General features: G+C 49.2%; 1 protein-coding gene across 16 annotated transcripts in view; it reads right to left on the reverse strand.

Annotated features, from left to right (window-relative positions):
- The window catches only part of RBM25 (RNA binding motif protein 25), a 341,694-nt gene that overhangs the window by 6,554 nt on the left and 314,698 nt on the right, over positions 1 to 20,442 (reverse strand). For all 16 annotated transcript variants that reach the window (XM_085627262.1, XM_085627263.1, XM_085627259.1 and 13 more), the window contains 2 exons: positions 19,660 to 20,017; positions 18,238 to 18,518 (listed from right to left, as the gene is read on the reverse strand). In XM_085627262.1, the coding sequence (XP_085483388.1) occupies positions 18,238 to 18,518; positions 19,660 to 20,017 (639 nt within the window). The remainder of the gene's footprint in view (positions 1 to 18,237; positions 18,519 to 19,659; positions 20,018 to 20,442) is intronic.

Raw genomic sequence — 20,442 nt, forward strand, 5'->3', positions numbered from 1 at the left:
TGCAGCTGCGACAGGCGCCGGGGAGGAGGGAGGGCGATATGAATGTCAGCAGCCCTACATGCCAAGAACAGATGCATACTGGTAAGTAGCATATTCAGTTCGAGGCATGTGGGCTGCTGAATTCATATCTGTGCATAGAATACATAGCAGTGCCCTCTATTGGCGGCGGCTACCCGTGCCAGCTGCAGCGGTCTGAAAAAGTGTTTTGAGAACAGCCTGTCCTACAGCTGCCTGCTGTTTTGACTGCACATCTACGCAATAGTGTTTTGTAAATGTGTGTGTAGTGGACCATGTGGCTGCTCTGCATATATCATGCAGGGGAATATTTCCTAGGAAGGCCATGGAAGCCCCCAACTTGCGTGTTGAGTGGGCTCGTGGTGGAATAGTTAATGTGCGTTTTGCCTTTTGATAACAGATTTGAATACACTTAACTATCCATCTGGCTATCCCTGCTTTGGAGATGGCGTTACCTTTGTGGTGTGGGGCAAAGGCAACGAATAGTTGTTTTGTCTTCCTGAAGGGTTTAGTCCTGTCGATGTAGTACATGAGGGCCCTCCGTACATCTAGTGTATGTAATGCCCGCTCTGCAACAGTTTGTGGGTTTTGGAAGAAAACGGGCAGTTCAATAGTCTGGTTCATGTGGAACTGCGATATTACTTTGGGCATGAATTTGGGGTTGGTACGTAGTACGACCCTGTTGGCGTGAACCTGAATAAATGGCTCTTGAACGGTTAGTGCCTGGAGTTCACTAACTCTTCTTAGGGAAGTGATCGCTACCAGGAAGGCTACTTTCCAGGTAAGGAATTGAATCTCGCATGAGTGTAGAGGTTCAAAGGGTGGACCCATCAGGCGTGTGAGGACCAAGTTGAGGTTCCACATTGGAGCCGGTGGGTGACTAGGTGGAATGACTCGTTTGAGTCCTTCCAAGAATGCTTTGATGGCAGGCACTCTGAATAGAGAGAGGTGCTGCCTGGTTTGCAGATAGGCTGATATTGCGGTCAAATGGACACGTATAGAGGTGTACGCCAGATTGCATCGGTATAGGTGTAAGAGGTAACATATGATGTCGTGGATGGATGCGTCCAGCGGGTTAATGTCATTATTACCGCAATAAATGACGAACCTTTTCCATTTGGCTGCATAGCAAGCTCTTGTAGTGGGTCTCCTGGCCTCCTTGATGATGTCCATGCAGTCCGGTGGCAGATTGAGATAGCCAAACTCTAGGACTTCAGGAGCCAGATCGCCAGGTTCAGCTGTTGCGGATCTGGGTGCTGAACCTCTCCATGGTTCTGCGTCAAATGCGCGGGTTTGATCCGCAGCCTTTGATGCGGTACCACGGAAAGTTCGAGGAAGGTGGTGTACCACGGCTGGCGTGCCCACGTGGGAGCAACTAGGACGAGTGTCAGGGAGTGTTGTCGGAGTTTGCGAGCCACCAGCGGTATCAACGGTGCTGGGGGAAAAGCGTACGCAAATCTGCCGGACCAGTTCATCCATATCGCATTGCCCTGCGACTGCGGATGTGGGAATCTGGCGGTGAAGCTTTGGCATTTTGCGTTTTCGCTTGTCGCGAATAGGTCTATCTCTGGGTGACCCCACTGCTGGAAGTACGGTTGGAGTACTGATGGGTGTAACTCCCACTCGTGCATCTGGTGGCTGTGTCTGCTGAGCAGATCCGCCATCTGGTTGTCCTTGCCGGGGAGGTGTTCTGCCATGAGGAACATGTTCCTCTGAATGGCCCACTTCCACATGCTCTGAGCCAGATGAGACAACTGTGGAGAGTGTGTCCCTCCCTGTTTCTGTATGTAGTACATTGCGGTCATGTTGTCCGTCCGGATCAACACGACCTTGTTGCACAGATGTACTTTGAAAGCCTTCATGGCCAGGAAGATTGCCATCAGTTCCAGAAGGTTGATGTGCATCTTCTTCTGTTGTGTCGTCCATAGTCCCTGCACTGTGTAGTGTAGTACATGAGCTCCCCATCCCTGGAGAGACGCGTCCGCTGTCAGTACTATTTGTGGAACAGGCTCTTGGAACGGTCGCCCCTTGCAAAGGTTTTGTGGATTCCACCAATGCAGAGAGTTGTATGCCCGACCGCTCACCAACACTAGGTCTTTCAACTGTCCTTGAGCCTGATTCCACTGACGTGCTAGGCACTCCTGAAGTGGGCGCATATGTAATCTCGCGTGCGGGACTATGAAGATGCAGGAGGCCATCATGCCTATCAACTGCATAAACACTCGCGCTGGAAGCGAGTGATTGTGTTTGAACTTGGAGATCAGCAGTTGTATGCTGTTGATCCTCACTAAACTTGGCTGAGCTGAGGCCGCCAGAGTGTCTATAGTCGCGCCCAGGTACTGTTGTACGTGTGCGGGCTGGAGATGGGACTTTGGGTAATTTAGTGAGAATCCCAGACTGTGAAGAAGGTGAATGGTGCGGGACATATGGCTTGCACATTGCTGGGCCGACTTCGCTTGAACGAGCCAGTCGTCTAGGTAGGGGTAGACGTGTATATGCTGCCTCCGTAAGTGTGCTGCCACCGTAGCTAGGCACTTCGTGAAAACCCTGGGCGCTGTTGTCACGCCGAAGGGAAGGACTTTGAACTGATAGTGCTGCCCCTGAACAGTAAACCTGAGGTATTTTTTGTGTGAGGGGTGGATGGGTATGTGGAAGTACGCATCCTTGAGGTCCAGTGATGCTAGGAAGTCTCCCTGCTTGAGAAGCGGAAGGACTTGCTGTAGAGTGAGCATGTGAAAGTGCTCTGAAAGAATGTACTGGTTCAGGGGTCTCAGGTCTAATATAGGCCTGAGCGACCCGTCCTTTTTTGGAATTAAGAAGTAGAGGGAGTAAACCCCCGTGCCCTGCTCGTGGATGGGTACGAGCTCGATAGCGCCTTTTAGAAGCATACTTTCTACCTCTTGCTGTAAGAGCGTTAAGTGCTCTGAGGACATAGGACGGTTTCTTGGTGGTATTGTGGGTGGAGTGGAAGTTAACTCCAGACAGTAACCGTGTTTTATAATATCTTTGACCCACCTGTCCGTGGTGATGGAGTTCCACGTGGACAGGAACCGTTGTAGCCTTCCCCCGACAGGTGTTATGTGGTCGGGAGGAAGGGAGAGGGCGTCACTGCTTGTTCTTGGGGGAGGACCTGGTGTTGCCGTAGCCACGTCCTCTGCCCTTGGTACTGGAGCCACGATAGCCACCTCGGGTGTTCTTATCGTAGGTGGTCTGCGTATTACCCTTGTTATATGTTTGTTGTGACCCCTGTCCTCTACCTGCCCCCTTGTTTCCGGGGCGACGAAAGGAGCCGCTCCGAAAGGACTGAGTTTGTAGGGTGCCCATGGACTTTGCAGTGTCCGTGTCCTTTTTTATCTTCTCGAGGGTGGTGTCAACCTCAGGTCCGAACAAAAAGTCGGGGTTGACGGGCTGATTAAGTATATTGTTTTGTACCTCAGGCTTGAATCCTGAGATACGTAGCCAGGCGTGACGTCGTAGGATGACGCTAGTGTTGATGGCCCTGGCAGCCGTGTCTGCAGCGTCTAGTGCACATTTAATGGCAGCATTTGTGAGTAGCTGTCCCTCTCTGATAAGGATTTCTGCACCTTCTTTGTAGGGGTCAGGGAGGTGCTGAAGAAGTTGCTCCAGTGTGTCATAGTGCGCTCTATCGTAGCGAGCGAGGAGCGCTTGAGTGTTAGCTATGCGCCATATGTTTGCAGCTTGTGCGGCAACTCGCTTGCCGGAGGTCTCTAGCACCTTGGACTCTTTGTCCGGGGGAGGAGCGTCACCCGTTGTCTGCGAGTGTGCCCTCTTGCGGGCATTCGCCACAACGATGGAGTCGAGTGGTAATTGGCCTCTGATGTAAGTAGGATCCCCAGGTGCTGATCTGTATTTTTTATCGATCCTGGGGTTTATCACTCGTGCCCTGGTGGGTTCCTTGAAAATGTCAGTGGCTGGCTTGAGGACCCCCTTCAACATTGGCAGAGTCTTTACATGTCTTTCTGAGGATGCAAAGGTGTCCATTAGAAAGTCATCTTCGATGATATCAGAGTGAAGCTGTACATCATGGTTGTTTGCCGCACGTTCAATCAGAGCGTTGAACGCCGCAGTATCCTCTGTGGGTGATGTTTTTGGCCCATATAGTTGTGTGTCCTGTGCATCAAGAGGTGCACTGGGGTCTGCAGGGTCGCCCCAAGTTTGGTCAGGGTCCTGCTGGTCATCAGGGTCCGTGTCCACATGGTAGGGGACTTGTTCATCCAAGTAGTCCCCCAATGCATCCGTGTCGGAGCGTGTGGGGGAGGCCCGGTGTGGATCCTGGTAGGGTGAATAGAAGGGTTCATACAGGAGAGGTTCTGAGTCCACAGGCAGCTTCCTCTTTAGCGGGATCCTGAAAGGCTCCAATGGCGGTTCCGAAGTTACCCTTCGGCCGTGGAGAATCATCCTGCCAGTGTCGGCGTCGATGACGTGTGACGGAGACGGCTCGACAGGTGTAACCGCAGTTTTGGTGACCTGTGTCCTGAGTTGAAACGCCTTCGGGATTGTGGGTGGAGGCAAGCCGAAGGTAATGCTGGTCGGCACCGACGAAACCGCCGGAGCCGAACCGGAACCCGACGGGTCCTGGAGGGCGTCCTTGGATCTGCAGCCTGGCATCGCGCCAGGCCGTACTCGGGGCGCCTTAGAGGTCGTGGCCCCCGCCAGGGTCGTCGAGGCGGCTGCAGATATCTTCTGCGCCCGTGGCGCATCGAGTCGAGGTGCGGAGATCACCGTCGACGTCTTCGACACGTGAGGTTTTGGTGTCGTCGAGGGAGTGCTGCGAGGCGTAGCAGGCGGGACGGCCCTCGGTGTCGGTGGCGTCGACGCCGGTAACCGGGCAGGTTTGTCGGCGCCGATGACCTTCTTCCGTTTGTCGACTCCCATGTCGCCCGTCTCGAGTTCGGCACCGAAGTCTCTCTTGGTGCGGTCGGTGCCGACCCGGTGCGCTGGCGTCGAAGGTGTTGAAGGCCTCGATCCGACTAGCGCCACTTTCAGTTTCGGTTTCGTAGGAACCTGAGCAGCTTTCGGTTTCGGTTTCGTGGAAGGGAAACCAGCTGGCTTAAGCGGTAATGGCTGCCGCTGAACGTCCGAGGCCGGGCCCGAGGGCGGGGCCGAAGGACTGCGTGATAGGTCTCGGGTAAGGCCCGAAGGCGATCCCTCGACCGGAGCCATAGTCTGTGGCGCTGGTGAAATTTCGGTCTGAACAGGTAGGCCTTGTTCATCATCGGAGCTACTCTCTTCGGCTCCTAAGGCCTCCTCGTCGTCTCCTACCTCGGTGTCGTCTTCACCTCTGTGGAAGAGTGACTCGTCGGCCTCGTCCGATCCGGGTTCGTGTTCGTGTTCGGAAACGGGACTGGAGGGTAAGACTTCTACTTCTTCGACGTCGTCAGCCTCGTCGAAGATGTCAGCTGGGGCCGGTGCCGCGTGCTGCGCTTCGAGCCTCGCCGCTCGACGATTCCGCAGAGTCTTCTTTGAACGGAACCGGGCACAGGCCATACATGTCGATTCGTCGTGGTCCGGCGAAAGGCATTTGTTGCACACCGGATGGACGTCGATGTGTGGGTACTTCGCATTGCATACCGGACACCTTTTGAATGGCGTCCTGGATTCCATCGTCGAAGTAGAGTCGATGGACAGGCAAATGCGAACAAAGTCGGTGCTGAAAGTTAGTAAACTAACAAAAAGTATCGAAACCCGATCGATAAACAGTACCGACGCGAACTAAAGGCCTTGTGGCCTCGACAAAAGTTTTTCCTAACTTGAGCTAAGATAGCACATCCGAACCCAATGGCGGAAAAAAACAATCTGAGGATGGAGAGGATGCCCATGCGCACTGTAGTCCATGGGAGGAGTCACCTATCCAAGGATACTTCGAAGACTCTTCCAGGACAACAACGTGCAAACATCCGGACCCAACACTAGGCGGCGATCTATGCACAGATATGAATTCAGCAGCCCACATGCCTCGAACCACAATATTTCCAGAATTAACCATCCAAAATACATCCTCATCACGCAAAAAATATGTTGTGATCATGTTTTAACCCCTTCAGTGCCCATGACGAGATAGTCTCGTCATGGAGCGCGGTTGCGCTGTGCCCATGACGAGACTATCTCGTCATGAACCCCACCCGCTAATGAAACGCCCGGCACAGGGCGTGGAAAGGGCGGGGCACTGAGACGTGTCCTCTGCAAGAGTCAATATTTGCAGCCAGTAATTCATTATTTTTATAATACTTACATTTTATATTCAGCAATCCAAGGTCCAATTATAAGCAACAGTTTACTGACCCCTCTAAAAATGAGCCATCTTGTCCAAAAAGCCATCTAAATTTGCACAGCATATTTTAACCCCTTTTCCTCCAAGATCTCACACCCATATGGGATCAGATTAATTATCTTTATATTAAAAGATACTCGTAATATCTTGACTGATTGATGTCCAAGTTCCATGCCGAGCAGAGCCCCAGAGTGCCGATGAACACCGTGCATCTTTATTTCAGTGCCTCGCAATGACTTGTAAAGCAAAAGTATTTCTAAAAATGTGACCCTAATTCTGAAAGTTTCCACCTGTTTGTACTCAGCCACCATTTCAAACGTATCCCTCTCTTGTTTTCCTGACAAGGAGCAGTTTCTTTTCTGTAACTCCAGTTCTGTAGTAGGGGTATCTCTGTTATAGTCATAATCTAGTGAATAGTCCCGCCCATGTGCGCGGACCCCGGACCAATAAAAATATAATCTCTTAAGTTGTCAAGTCATGCAGACCTGCATCTACACTTAAGAGAGAATTTCAAAGACAGATAATGCAGCCTATATCCACAGGCTACACTGTCCAGTACTTCAACTAGAAAGAATTCCACCAGCAACCACCAACAGCACTGCCTGTCCAGCTTTTTCCATAGAGAAAAACCTGCCTCTTCCAGCAAAAGCCTCTGGAATGATAGAGAGGAAGGAATGGACAGACAAGCCCCATAGGCTGCCATTATGTGGCTCAGAACAGGATACTGTGCATTTAAGAAAACTTTCCAGAACTTTTCCAGTATCCCAGAATGCACAGCAGGTCCCTTTTACTTTCAGTTCTTTTTGAAGGCGTAGCACGCCAGACCTGTAGCATTCCTTATATTAACATTCATCTCTCCACCGGGGAGGAGGGCGGGCGCTTATGACAACAACAGAGATACCCCTACTACAGAAGTGGAGTTACAGAAAAGAAACTACTCCTTCTGTAGTAGGGGATCTCGGTGTATAGTCATAATCTAGTGAATAGAATGGCAAGCCCATCCCCACACAAAAACGGCGGTGGAGAAGACTACAAAATAATACCACTACTGAGCGAACAAATTTCGCAGCGAAGCCTGCCCAACCGGAGCAACTGCCCTGGCATCCACGTCCAGACAGTAATGCGCAGCAAAGGTATGGACCGACTTCCAAGTGGCCGCCTTGCAGATTTCTGCAATCGGAACATTACGCAGCAAAGCAGTCGTGGCAGCTTTGCCCCTGGTGGAATGAGCCTTAGGTTTACCCCCTAAGGTCTTATTAGCCTTTTGGTAACACAACTGTATACAGGACACAATCCACCGAGAGATTGACTGTTTGGAGGTATCAAGACCGGTCCCGACTGATCCATAATTGATAAACAATTGGTCTGACCTACGAATATCTTTGGTCTTATCAAGATAAAACTTCAACACTCTCCTAACGTCCAGGGAATGTAGAGACCTTTCCGCTGGAGAAGAAGGATTCTGAAAAAACGTAGGTAAAGTTATGGTCTGGTTAACATGAAAATCAGATATAACCTTAGGAAGAAATTTAGGGTGAGTACGCATAACAACCTTAGCAGCATGAAATACAGTATAAGGTTCTCGGCAACACAACGCCTGAAGTTCACTCACCCTGCGGGCCGATGTAATGGCCATGAGGAACGCCGCCTTCCAGGACAGGTGCTGCAACGAAGCCTTGTGAATAGGTTCAAAAAGGCTCCTTCATCAATCTGGACAGCACCACATTCAATTCCCAGGAAGGCGAGGGAAGTCTGACCGGAGGGAACACCTTCTTCAAGCCTTCCAAAAAATCCTTGACCACAGGGATCTGAAAGAAGGAAGTCTGTGAAGGGCATTTCCTGTAAGCAGTCAAAGCAGCGAGATGAACCTTAATGGAGTGGAAATTAAGGCCAGACTGCGCCAAATGCAAAAGGTATAGAAGGATGACATCTTCCTTACAGGTTGTCGGGTCAAAGTTCTTGGATTTGCACCAGATGCAGAATCTCTTCCACTTGTAAGCATAGGAAGTCCTAGTGGAAGGACATTTAGCCTCCTTCATTATGCCCATATAATCTTCTGGTAGATTCAAATGGCCATATTGTACTATCTCAGGAGGAATGCCGCCAAACTCAAAGAAGAGAGGTTGGGATGCACCATCCGCCCCCCAAACTTCGTGAGAAGGTCCGGCCTGCACGGCAGCCGCATGTGAGGAAGGAGAGACCGGTGAAGCAGGTCCGTGAACCACCACTGCCTGGGCCATTCCGGGGCAATCAGGATCATCCGCGCCCCGGACTTGGACAGTTTGATGAGCACTGCCGGAATCAGGGGAATGGGTGGAAAAGCGTACAGAAAGCTGTTCGACCAATCGATCCATAGCGCATTCCCCAGCGTCCCCTTCCGGTAGTACCTGGATGCGAAGTCTCGGCATTTGCTGTTTTCGGCGGTGGCGAACAGATCTACGTCTGGAGTCCCCCACCTTGCGAAGACTTCTCCTAGAACCTCGTTGTTTATGACCCATTCGCGATTCTCCTGAAGCAGCCTGCTCAGCGCGTCCGCCTGAACATTCTGCACCCCCGGCAGATGCGTGGCCGTGATCATCAGTCCACGGGCCAGAAGCCAGCGCCAGATCGCCTGCGCCTCCTGCGACAGAGTGCCCGATCTCGACCCCCCCTTGCTTGTTGAGGTAATACATCGTGGTTGTATTGTCCGTCTGTATCAGCAACGAGGTTGTCTGGAAGGACGGATGGAAGGCCTTCAATGCCAGGTACACGGCTCTGAGTTCCAGGAAATTGATGTGGTACGTCGACTCCAACGGGGACCACTTTCCTTGTATCTGTAAGTCTCCGGAGTGCGCTCCCCAACCTTGGAGAGACGCATCCGTCACGATAGTCGTCTCGGGAATGTCCTTGTGGAAGGGAACCCCCCCCCCCCCCCCCCCCCCCGAGGAGATTCTCTGCCGAACACCACCATTTCAGAGACTGAAGAGCATGTAGAGACAGCCTGATCTTGTCGTCCCAAGAACCTGTTCTCTGATCCCATTGATCCTCCAAGCACTCCTGCGGTAGTCTCATGTGCAGCCGTGCGTGCGGCGTGAGGAAGATACAGGAGGCCATCGACCCCAGCAGCGAAGACACCTTCCTCACTGTCGCCGATGGAGCGGCCATGAGGTCCTGAGCCTTCCGAAGGAGCGATAACCGTCTCTCCTCCGAAGGAGACATGCTTGCTGACCGTGTATCGATGGAGGCCCCCCAAATACTGTATGCACTGGACCGGAGTCGGGACAGATTTGGACATGTCGAAGTGTAACCCCAGCTTGTTCAAGAGAACGCACGTCCTCCGGAAGTGCGCCTGCGCTTCTGAAAAAGATGAGGCCTTGATCAACCAGTCGTCCAGGTATGGTTAGACAAACACCTTGTTCCTTCGCAGGTGCGCCGCTACCACTGCCATGCACTTCGAGAAGGTCCTTGGAGCAGACTTTAGCCCGAATGGCAGTACTGTGTATTGATAATGATTGGCGCCGACTTGGAACCGCAGGAACTTCCTGTGTTTCCGTGCAATGGGCACATGGAAGTACGCATCTTTTAGGTCTATGGCACAGAGCCAGTCTCCCTGTTGCAGCTGAGGGTAAATCTGATGCAACGACTGCATGCGAAACTTCTCTCTGCGAATCCATTTGTTTGCTTGCCGCAAATCCAGAATGGGCCTGAACTCGTTCTTGTCCTTCTTGCAAACCAGGAAGAAACGAGAGTACAGACCTCTTCCCCTTTGAGACAGAGATACGTCTTCCACCGCCTTTTTCCTTAACAGGATGTCTGCCTCTGTCTGGAGCTCTCGCAGTGGATACCGTGAGCTTACCGGCGGAATCGCTGGAGGCGGCCTGATGAAACGAAGACTGTATCCATTGCAAACAATATTCAGCACCTACTTGTCCTGAGTAATTTTTCTCCACTCTGCCGGAAAAAATTTAATTCTTCCCCCCACTGGAGTGGGTAACGGTTGCAGGGGGAAGTAAATGCCACCACCGGTTCTGACCCCACTCTGGCAGGAAGACTGGCCGGAAACCCCAAGTAAGTAAATGCTCAGCCCACACTAGCTTGTTGCTTAGTTTGCACATCTACACAATAGTGTTTGGTGAAAGTGTTGACCATGTAGCTGCTTTGCAGATATCATCTAATGGGATGTTCCCCAAGAATGCCATGGAAGCCCCTATTTTTCGTGTAGAATGGGCTTTCGGGGGAATGGATAGCGTTCGCTTTGCTTTATGGTAGCAAATTTGAATACATTTTACAATCCACCTAGCTATCCCAGCTTTTTAGATGGGGTTACCTTTGTGTGGTGGAGAGAAAGAAACAAACAGTTGTTTGGTCTTACGGAAAGGTTGTGTTCTCTGAATGTAGTAGAGTAAGGCTCGTTTGACATCCAGTGTGTGAAGAGCCCTTTCTGCAACGGTCTGTGGTTGCGAGAAAAATACTGGTAGTTCTACTGTTTGGTTTAGGTGAAAGGGAGAAATGACTTTAGGGAGGAATTTTGGGTTGGTACGGAGAACAACCTTATTATGGTGCATTTGGAGAAAGGGTTCTTCAATGGTAAGTGCTTGTATCTCACTGACCCTTCTAAGGAAAGTGATGGCTACAAGAAAAGCGGTTTTCCATGTTAGGAATTGTAGTTCGCATTTATGCAGAGGTTCGAAGGGAGGCCCCATTAGCCTTGTGAGAACGATATTCAAGTTCTACACAGGGGAGGGTGGCACTCTGGGGGAAATCATTATTTTAAGGCCTTCCATGAAGGCTTTAATGGCAGGTACTCTAAAAAGTGAGAGATGTTGCCTGTTTAGTAGGTAAGCTGCAATAGCTGCGAGGTGTAGTCGAATGGACGTATAGGCTAGATTGCACCTTTGTAGGTGGAGTAAGTAGACTTGTGTGTTGAATGGACACGTCCAGTGGATTGATGGTGTTATGGCTATAAACAACAAAACGTTTCCACTTGGCGGCGTAGCACGCTCTAGTGGTAGGTCTTCTAGCTTCTCTGATGACGTTCATGCAGTCAGGGGGAAGATTTAGGTACCCGAATTCTAGGATTTCAGGAGCCAGATCGCAAGGTTGAGCTGCGCTGGGTCCGGGTGTTGGATCTCTCCATGGTTCTGGGTTAAGAGGTGTGGAGACAGGTGTAGTTTTTGGTGCAGCACTACACATAGTTCCAGCAGTGTGGTATACCACGGTTGTCTGGCCCAAGTTGGAGCTACTAGGATTAGTGTGAGGGAGTGTTGTAGTTTGCGCACCACTAGTGGAATGAGTGGGAGAGGCGGAAAAGCGTACGCAAATCTGCCTGACCAGTTCATCCATATCGCATTTCCTTTGGACAATGGGTGTGGGTATCTGGCGGCGAAGCTTGGGCATTTGGCGTTTGTGGGTGGCGAAGAGGTCTATCTGTGGATGCCCCCACATTTGAAAGTACGGGTGTAGAACTTGCGTGTGAAGTTCCCACTCGTAGATCTGTTGTGTCTGCCTGCTGAGCAGATCTGCCACTGTGTATTGGACTCCTGGGACATGCTGGGCTAGGAGAAAGATTTTCTGGGGTATTGCCCATCTCCATATGCTCTGTGCTAGGTGAGAGCTGTGGAGAGTGTGTGCCGCCTTGTTTTTGAATATAATACATGGCTGTCATGTTGTCTGTTCGGATCAGGACTGCCTTGCCTGAAATTTGAGTTTGAAAAGATTTTAGGGCTAAGAAGATTGCTAGTAACTATGGTTGATATGGAGTAACTTTTGTTGAGGTGTCCACTTGCCCTGTGTGGTGAGATGTAGTAGATGAGCTCCCCAGCCGGAGAGCAATGCGTCCGTTGTCAGTACTATTTGAGGAACCGGGTCCAGGAACGGTCGACCTTTGGAAAGGTTTGTGGTGTTCCACCACTGCAGAGAGCGATGGGTGCGACCGTCTACCAACACCAGATCTGTTAATTGACCCTGGGCCTGGGTCCATTGGCGTGCTAAGCACTCTTGGAGAGGACGCATCTGGAGTCTTGCGTGAGGCACTATGAAAATGCAAGAGGCCATCATCCCTATTAGTTGCAAAAACACTCAAGCTGGAAGGGAGTGTTGTAGTGCGAATTTTGCGCGTAGAGCTTGAATGCTTGCAATCCTGGCAGGTTTGGGGTAAGCTAGTGCTCTTGAGGTGTCTATGGTGGCACCAAGGTATTCTTTTATGTGGGATGGTTGGAGATGGGACTGGTGGTTTACTGTGAAGCCCAGCTGGTGGAGTAATTGAATGGTGGTAGATGTGTGTTGAACACACTGATTGTATGACCCGGCTTTTATCAGCCAGTCGTCTAAGTATGGGAAGACGTGGATGTGTTGTCTTCGCAAATGTGCTGCTACCACTGCTAGGCACTTGGTGAATACCCTTGGCGCTGTGGTGACTCCGAACTGGAGCACCTTGAATTGGAAGTGTTGTCCATCCACTACAAATCTGAGTTACTTGCGGTGAGCTTTGTGCACCGGAATGTGAAAATACACGTCTTTTAGATATAAGGTGGTCAAAAAGTCGTTTTGGGAGAGGAGCGGAAGTATCTGCTGAAGCGTTACCATATGAAAATGGTCAGTGTATGTACGTGTTTAGGGGCCGGAGATCTAGGATGGGCCGCAGAGTCTCGTCCCTTTTTGGTATGAGAAAATATAGGGAGTAGATTCATATGTTTTGTTGGTTGGTAGGGACGAGTTCTATTGCCTGTTTTTGTAGGAGGGAGATTACCTCCTGCTTTAGGAGTATTAAGTGTTCTTGTGACATTGGGCGCTGCATGGGTGGAATGTTTGGGGGGGTAGATATTAGTTCTAGGCAGTAGCCTGATCGAATTATCTTTGTCACCCATTTGTCTGAGGTGATGGTAGCCCAGACAGGAAGGAAATGTTTGAGTCTGCCCCCGACCGGAGTGGAATCGTCTGGGGGAAGTCATTGGGTAGGCGTTGTGGCAGAGCGGGCGTTGTTTGTTTTGCCTCTGCCTTTATTATTGTTACCCCTATAGCCGCCTCTTTGATAACCCCTCGTGAAGGTGGACTGAGTGGGGGATTTGTACGAAGTGGATGCGGTGTCTGAGGAGTAGCCTCTAGATGTACTTTGAAAGGAAGAGCGGCAAAAGGAGCGTCTAGGAGGGTGTGACTGTAAGGCTCCCATGGACTTCGCCGTATCCTTCTTCATTTTTTCTAGGGCCTCATCCACCTTTGGGCCAAATAGATGTTCCTGGTCAAAGGGATGGTTAAGGATGGAGGCTTGTACCTCCGGTTTAAACCCTGATATTCTTAGCCAAGCATGGCGACGGAGGAGGACGCTGGTATGGATGGCCCTGGAAGCTGTGTCTGCTGCATCTAGAGGTGTTAGTGATAGTCTTACCCTCTTGAATTAGTTAGTTGGCCCTAGCGTTATATTTTTCAGGGAGGTGGTGCATTATGCTTTCTAACTCATCATAATGTGCCCTGTCATATCTGGCCAATAGCGCTTGAGTATTGGCTATACGCCACATATTGGCTGCTTGTGACGCAGTGCGCTTTCCTGATGCGTCCAGTAGCTTTGACTCTGTCAGGTGGTGGTGCTTCGCCTGACGCCTGGGAATTTGCCCTTTTGCATGCAGTGGACACCACTAGCGAATCTAGTGGCGCTGGCCCTCTGATGTAGGAGGGATCTGTGGGGGCAGCTTTGTATTTCTTTTCTATGCGCGGGTTAATGACCCTGGCCCTAACTGGGTCCTTAAAAACTTCTGGCGCATGCTTTACCACTCCTTTAAGCATAGGTAATATGGAGGTAGACCTATGTGTGGTGTCGAATGTGTCGAGGAGGAAATCTTCCTCCACGGGGTCGGTATGCAAGTCTACCTCGTGATAGTGTGCCGCCCTTTGAAGTAGATGGTGGAACCCCAATGAGTCTTCTGGTGGAGATGGCCTGGAGGGGTAAAGGTCATCTTGTGGGACGTTGGGGCTATCAGGGATATTGTAGTCGTCCCATTGGTCTGGGGATCCTGTAGGAGTGGGGTCCCCTGTGGGTAGGTCCTGGGGGACATCTATGTCATCATATGGGTCCCCATGATCATCGTGTGGAGAAGGGGTGGGAGAACGATTAGGTTGGGGTGGAGAAGGCGCAGGGGGTGGAGGTGGAGAAGGTGGGGAAAGTATTCTGAACGGAGAGGTAGCAGAGTCCTTCCTCTTTGGAGGAGGAGGTGGAGCAGGCTTCTCCAAATGTCTCTTTTTGGAAAAAAGTGTCAAATGTCCAGTTTTTGGACCCTTGGTGAATGTTTTCTGCAAGGGATCCAGTGTAAATAAGTCCGGTGAGGCTGGTCTGTCTGTCGGTGCCGAAGGCATCGGGGCCGTTGACTTTTTAGGCTTTTCCGTGCCGGTTCGTTGTTTGGAACCTGGCTTGGGAACCTCCGGACGCTTGGTCGGCGCCGAGATGGATTTCGGCCTCGAAGTGTCGGTGCCGGTGGCCTTCTGTCGGTGTCGGTGCCAAAGAGCTGGGTTTCGACCCAGAGTGCTTCGGTGCGGAGCTCGGTGTCGATATGGGGGTCGGCTTCTTTTTCGGTGCCGAAGCGTGTTTATCGGCACCGGGGATAGGCTGGCTCGAGCCAGAGCCGCGGGAAGGCTTGCTTGGCTTCTTCACCAGGCCCGAAGGGGGGCTGTTGGAAGCAGTGTCCTCGGCCTTGCCTAGGCCCGGAGGCGAAGGTGTGACCAGAGCCTTTTTCGGTGCCGGCAGGGTTGTTGGGAGGGGGGGAATCAGTACTCACGACAGTCTGCGCCGGGGTGATGTCCTCCACATCTGAGTCGTCGGCCTCGGAAGCGCTGACGAGGCCTTCTTCGGTGTCCCGCTCTTGAGCGTCGATGCCTTCTCTGACTTTTATCACTTGATTCCAAGTACTGAATCTAGGATCCAGCCTTGGGATTCCAAAAGTAATCCTAAAAGTAATCTGTGGCAAATAACATGAAACTTCCATTGAACTCAATGCATTATTGTGTTTAAAATAGTGTTGCCTACTGCAACGACTTGTAACTCTTTACAAAAAGTCAATTGCATAGTAAAAGGATTTATATAAAGCATCTCATTCTGAGAAAGTATATTTTAATTCCAATTGTTGGTTCTAAAATAAAACAAGCATTTGCTGACTGAGTGTGTACAACAAATGCTTTACACTGTCCTCTGATACTGCCTTACTGCTCGACCAAGCTACCGCTTTAGAGAGTAAGGTTATATCTAACTTTAGCCTCTGCCAAACCTCTGGGGACTGTGGACTCTGTACCTATTTGGGAACAGTATATACAGAGCCACTTTCTCACAGCGGGCGTTTGACACTGCCAGAGAATCTAAGGGTAATTGACCTTTTATGTATATGGGGTCTGTAGGAGCGGCCTTGTATCTCTTGCCTACTCTAGGTGTGAGTATTCTTGATCTGACTGGGACTTTGAATACCTCATCTGGATATTTTATCATCCCCCTGAGCATTGGCAAAGTATGAGTTGACCTTTGAGAGTGTTAATGTCTCAAGTAGGAAATCCTCTTCTAGAGGGTCTGAAGGAAGCTCCACCCTATGGTATTGGGCTGCCCTGTTGATAAACTGCAAGCACATAGCCTATGTTGTCATCAGGCAGGGAGGGTCTAGAGGGATACAGGTCAGGGTCGTTATCGTGAGCTGGTTCCTTATCAATTCTCCCAAGGATTGGTGTCATGTGGTATATCCTGATCTATTGGCACATTATGATCCCCCCAACCCCCTGCTCGTACTCTTCATCCTGTTGGTCAGGTGATAGTGGAGGTGGTGGTGGTGAATTTGATGGTGTGATGATCAAATTTGCATTAGGTGGAGGGGATGGAGTCATGCAAGGGTGAGAGGGTTAGTTCCCATGTCCTTTTTCTTTAGAGGTATAGAAGGATCCTCTGTGAGATCCACCTTCCGTTTTTTTTCTATAGGAAGAATGGCCTGGACGGGTCCAGTTTTAGGGTCAATGCTTAGTCTCTGGTTTGGGATCTAAAGAGGTCTTGGGGTGAAGGTTCTTTAGGTGGAGGCAATCTCAGCGTGGAAGATTTTGGCTGAGAGTCTCGACGCCAAGTGTTTTGAGTCCAAATGCTTGGTTCTAGCTTGTTTGAACTCTACCTTTAGGAAATATGAGGTGTCTGCTCCGAAATTTTCAGCGCGGAGGGTTTCGGCTCCGAGCCTTTTGGTGTTTATTTAGACTCCAAGACCTTTGGATTGGAGGCTGTAGGCTCCGAGGTTTTGTCTTTGGGGGCTTTCGTCTGAGGTTTTATCTTTGGAGATTTTTGGCTCTGGGGTCTTTTGTTTGGAGGATTTCAACTCCGTGGGCTTTGGCGTCGAAGGGGTCTTCGGTGCCAGTAAAGTCTAAGGTTTGTGTTTCGGTGCAGAGGGTGTTGGTTCGGCGCCAGAATGGGATTGGCTTGAGCCCAAAGGCTTGTGTTGGTTTCGTAGCCGAGCTGGAGGGTGGGGCATCCGAAACTTTTTCATGGTGTCGATCTGACCGCCTCAAAGTTCTCAATCGAATGTTTTCAGAATTTACACGATGCGCGTCGAATGGGAAGCCTCGAAGACAACTCCGTCGAGGGTAAGGTATTGCACGTCTAAGGGTTTGAAAATGATACTGAACCAGAGCGCAGCAATACACATCCGAACCAGATGGCAGAAAACAAAACAATCTGGGGATGGAGTCAATGCACATGCGCACTATCACCGAAAGGAGGCATCACCTAACTTGTGACTGCAAAGACTTCTTCGAACAAAAACAAAGTGCAAATATCCGACCCAACACCGGATGGCGATATATGCTAAAGCATATGATCTACAGCTCATATGCCTCGAAAACCCACTTTCCTACAAACATTTGTCACAGTCAATGTAAATTTGTGAACCTGCAATAGCCACTTACCCTGCAGACTAAGCTCACAAGCGCATCAATTCACTTGGCTGCTGGACCTGTGGAGGGAAGAGGAAACTGACTTGCGCACTCGGGCTGGACTGGACATGCTAGAGTAAAGTACTTGATCCACTGGTGACAGCCAAGGCCCAGCTAACTGGATGAAGACATCTATGGATCAAATACTTCCCCAGAGCCACAAAGTCACCAGAACCAACTGTCCTTGAATCAACACAAACCATCTGGGTCAAGGTCCAATATGTAACTCAGATCCAGAAAAATTTGAACTTCAACCCCAAATCCTGTTGTATTTCGTGAAACTGCAATCAAGATACTCTTCAGGCAAGTAGCCAACTGGACACTCTGGTTCCCCCTGTGGTTATCCATGACCATGAATGTCAAAGCACTGCAACATCTGGACAAAAACCAGCAGTTGTGGGCCCTCCTCTCGACCTGCTGAAGAGAGATGAAAGCGGGGGTACTGGAGCCTAAGCTAGTCCTCCTCGCTTGAGAGTCCTATGACTGCTGCAGTAACTGCCCCAGACACTGGACATCCATGATCAGACACAGACTCCCTCCCTCCCCATGAATATGATGCTAGGAATAGCAGCGAGCAATATCAATAGTTTTTTTTTAAAACCCCCAGCCTGCAATCTCAGCCACTGACTAACGAGAGCAAGATGTATATTTCACTCTATTTCAACTCTAAATCATTCCTTGGCTGTTCTTCATTGAGCACAGTACAACCAAAACGCCCTCTATAGAATCTCACTTACTATAAGGCTAAAAGTTCAATAAATTAAAGAGTTCAGCACACTAATGTCATATTGGCACAGGAGTGCTAGACATTATTCCTTCTCTATAGGAATGTGTAGAATATTTCACATACCTGCAATAAAGCCCTTTTGGAAAATTGTCATCTATGGACATTCCAGTAATTAACTGTTAGCTAAAGTGTTACACAGATTCTAACCCAAACTCCTAGATGTTCAAACCACTCAATTTCATATGCTTAAAAAAAAAAAATACATTTTAACTTCCATGGTACTCACTGTGTCAACAATGGACCAGTCAAGAGGATATGCAAACAGTTCAGGTTTGGCAGTTGGAATCTTTTCAATAAGGCTCTTTATGTGTTTTCGTTTTTCTTCAGTGTTTACGTTCCCCTTTGCTGCTGCTGCTCCTTTTTCATCTTCTCCATAATCCAGAGGAACCAGTTTTCTTTTTCTGGGAGCTTCATCATTGTCCTCATCTTCAAATTTATTAAAAACACTGTCAACAGGAAGTTTCTTCCTCTTAACAGCATTGGTTTGGCTGGGACTATTTGACGCACCTAAAGAAAATAAAATAGATCAATGAGAGCACGGTTGATGGTTTTGAAAAGCAAAGGTCTGGATGACGCCCTGACAAAAACTATGTCTAATGCAAATTCACATTAATACACGAGATGGGCACAGGAGAGGGGCACTAAAGGGGAATTTGGGAGAAGAGGAATGCTGGACAAGGAATATGAATGCAAGTTATACCCGAGGTTCCCACATCTAAATACATAATATAATGAACCATCTGGCACAAAGAGCAAAGTAACTCCTGTTTGCCAGTACCCATCCAGCTGTACCAAAAGCACAAGTCATCTCACCATTACTTTGCCCCACCACCGACTCCGTCCAAGCCCAACAGACTAAAGAAAAATGTGAAAATGTACATTTCGGTTGCCATTAATTAGGAAAAGGATCATGATCTTTAGGTAAGTCCATCTAGAAAGAAGCCCTCAAAAGAAAACCGACAGGATACAGGTAGGCGGTGTGTATTGCAGAAACAAACCGCAGCAGTGACAGGTAAGTGGATTGCTAATACTAGTTCTTTAGAAGTGTTTTTAATTCAGAACAAGCAACAATCCTAAAGTCAAACCATAACACCATCCCTTACTAAATGCTAAATTAAAAAAATACCCAAAATGGGACGATAGGGTGTCCACAAAATATAAGTTACTATACCAGATTCAGTTTGCTGAATTTGTTATTGGCCATCTAAAAGTAGCCCTCAGTTTTGATGCTAAGCACCAGTAACCAATTCAATAAATGCATACTTCAGTAAACTTGGATAACAGCTCAGCCATTAATTTTCCCCCCTATTATATAGTTTTTTGCAGACTCCAGGTAGCACAGACATCCAAGCAACATACATGCCCCACAAGTCATTCTGAATGTAATGGAAGCACGGCGGGGGGACGGGGGGGGGGGACACTTATGTCTGCCACTGTTTTTAGACAGTTTCCTCTAAACTTTGCTAGAAGCCAGAGTAAATGCCAGTTAGAGTTATTTTAATATGGCGCCTTCAGTAAGCTGAGGAAAACTATCATTCACCCATTCAACCCCCTCCTGAATATTGAATTAACAGTCTAAATGAAGTTGAGAATATAAAGACTACAGAGAACTGTGGAAAACAAAGCTTGGAGCAAAAGAAAGTTTTACCCAATTTGAGGCTGAGACCTATTTTTGGTCTATGTTCCTCTGGTTGCTGTTGGTCTGGTGAGTTTTCATGAGGTATGATGATACCACAAGGAGATTCATCTCCAGGGGTGTTGGGGGTGGCATTGCCACTGGCAGAAGAAACTGATGGGGCTGAACTGATGGGCCGCATGGTAGGTTTAAGGCAGGGTCTTTGCTCTGGCTCTTCTTCCTCCTGAATGAGTTCTTCCCTTCTTTCTTCCATCTCAGACTTTTCTTCTTCCTCTTCCTCAGATTCTGGTGGTGGCGGCAGTTGATGTAGCTGCTGCATTGGTTGATGTTTTACTGGAGGCTGTCTGCGTCTTTCAGCCTCTTCTTCCATCTACAGTGATAAAATCAAGTTATTAGCCTGAGTCGATTAGATCATTTAAACCAAAGATCAGTTTGTGATCCCCGAAGAATTTTAAAATCCTACAGGAGTTTGGTGCTATACGAAGATTCTGCTTAACTTAAAACTTTAAAGAACAAATTACTTACCTTTGGTAACACTTTCTGGTGGATACTTAAACCACAGACTCCTTATGTGAATTTCCACCAGGCACCAGATGGATCACCAAAACTCAAAACGGAGTGGTTACTTACCAGTGTAGGAGTAGTTTTGCAGCTTGAAGAGTTTTCTGGATTCACATGCTGTGCATTATTGTGAGAAAGTGGCTCTGTATATACTGTTCCCAAATAGGTATAGTGTGTACAGAGTCCACAGTCCCCATAGGTTTGGCAGAGGCTAAAGTTAGACATAACCTTACT

The sequence above is a fragment of the Triturus cristatus genome, chromosome 9 (genome assembly GCF_964204655.1).
Source record: "Triturus cristatus chromosome 9, aTriCri1.1, whole genome shotgun sequence".
NCBI lineage: Eukaryota > Metazoa > Chordata > Amphibia > Caudata > Salamandridae > Triturus > Triturus cristatus.